The sequence below is a fragment of the Condylura cristata genome, unplaced genomic scaffold (assembly GCF_000260355.1).
Source record: "Condylura cristata isolate star-nosed mole 26May11 unplaced genomic scaffold, ConCri1.0 scaffold00009, whole genome shotgun sequence".
Taxonomy (NCBI): Eukaryota; Metazoa; Chordata; class Mammalia; order Eulipotyphla; family Talpidae; genus Condylura; species Condylura cristata.
In genome coordinates, this window is record NW_004567110.1 from 161,394 (window position 1) to 162,563 (window position 1,170).

Consider the following 1,170-nt stretch of genomic DNA (forward strand, 5'->3'; position numbering starts at 1 on the left):
TTGATTGATTTCCTGGTGGACACTGGCGAGACATACTCTGTTTTGAATTCTAAATTGGCAAAGGTGAGCAAAGGGACAGTGCCAGTCACGGGGATCACAGGAAGGCCACAGCAGAAAGCCTCCCTGCAACCTCTGGAGTGCCAGCTGGGCACCACTCAGCTCCAGCACAGCTTCCTCTACATGGAAGAGTGTCCGATTCCTCTCCTTGGTCGTGACCTTTTAAGTAAGCTGAATGCACAAATTACGTTCTCACCTCAAGATCAGAGACTCCACCTGCAGGTGCCTCCAGAACATGCTTTGCGGTTCCAGATGTTACTGACTCAGGATGTTCCCCCAAAAGGGAAGTGTTACCCTCAGAGATCATCGAAAGAGTAAGTAAATGGGTGTGGGCTGATGGGACCCCAGGACGGGCGAAAAATACGGAGCCTGTGAAAAGGGTAATAGAGGGAAGCAAAACCCCAAAGAGGAAGCAGTACCCTTTAAAGGAGGAGGCTGTGAAAGGAACTGAGCTAGTTTTGAAAAGGTTCCTTTGATCTGGACTCATTCGGCAGTGTCGCTCACCATATAACACTCGATTTTACCAGTGAAGAAACCTCATACTGGCGAGTACCATTTTGTCCAAGACTTAAGGGCTATCAATGAAAGTGTCAAAGATATACATCCAACTGTGCCTAATCCATACACCTTACTAACCGCCATACCAGGTGACTTTGGGTGGTTTTCAGTACTGGACCTTAAGGATGCCTTTGTCTGTATCCCTGTAGATGACCAGGATCAGTTACTTTTTGCCTTTGAATGGCTGGACCCTGAGTCCAAAAGCACCCTCCAGTATTGCTGGACTGTGCTGCCACAGGGGTGTAAGAACTCTCCAACTATTTTTGGGGAAATATTAGCCAGGGATCTAAGGAAAGTTAAGTTAAACCAGAGCATCTTATTACAGTACGTAGATGATTTATTGATTGCAAGTCCAGACTATGAATCCTGTCTGGAAAATACCACAGTGGTACTGAATCACCTGGCAGAATGTGGCTACAAAGTATCACCTCAAAAGGCACAAATCTGTAAGCAAATTGTGACATATTTGGGGTTTGAGATTACAAAAGGGAAACGAAGCCTTATGACAGAAAGAAAACAGGTGATTACAGCCCTTAAGGTCCCCAGCAACCGGAG

At 46.2% G+C, this 1,170-nt stretch overlaps 1 protein-coding gene across 1 annotated transcript in view; it reads left to right on the forward strand.

Moving 5' to 3' along the window:
- The first annotated feature begins 325 nt into the window (after positions 1 to 325).
- The window catches only part of VPS9D1 (VPS9 domain containing 1), an 11,395-nt gene continuing 10,550 nt past the window's right edge, over positions 326 to 1,170 (forward strand). Inside the window, exons 1-2 of the mRNA XM_012722845.1 lie at positions 326 to 371; positions 765 to 828. Of these exons, the coding sequence (XP_012578299.1) occupies positions 326 to 371; positions 765 to 828 (110 nt within the window). The remainder of the gene's footprint in view (positions 372 to 764; positions 829 to 1,170) is intronic.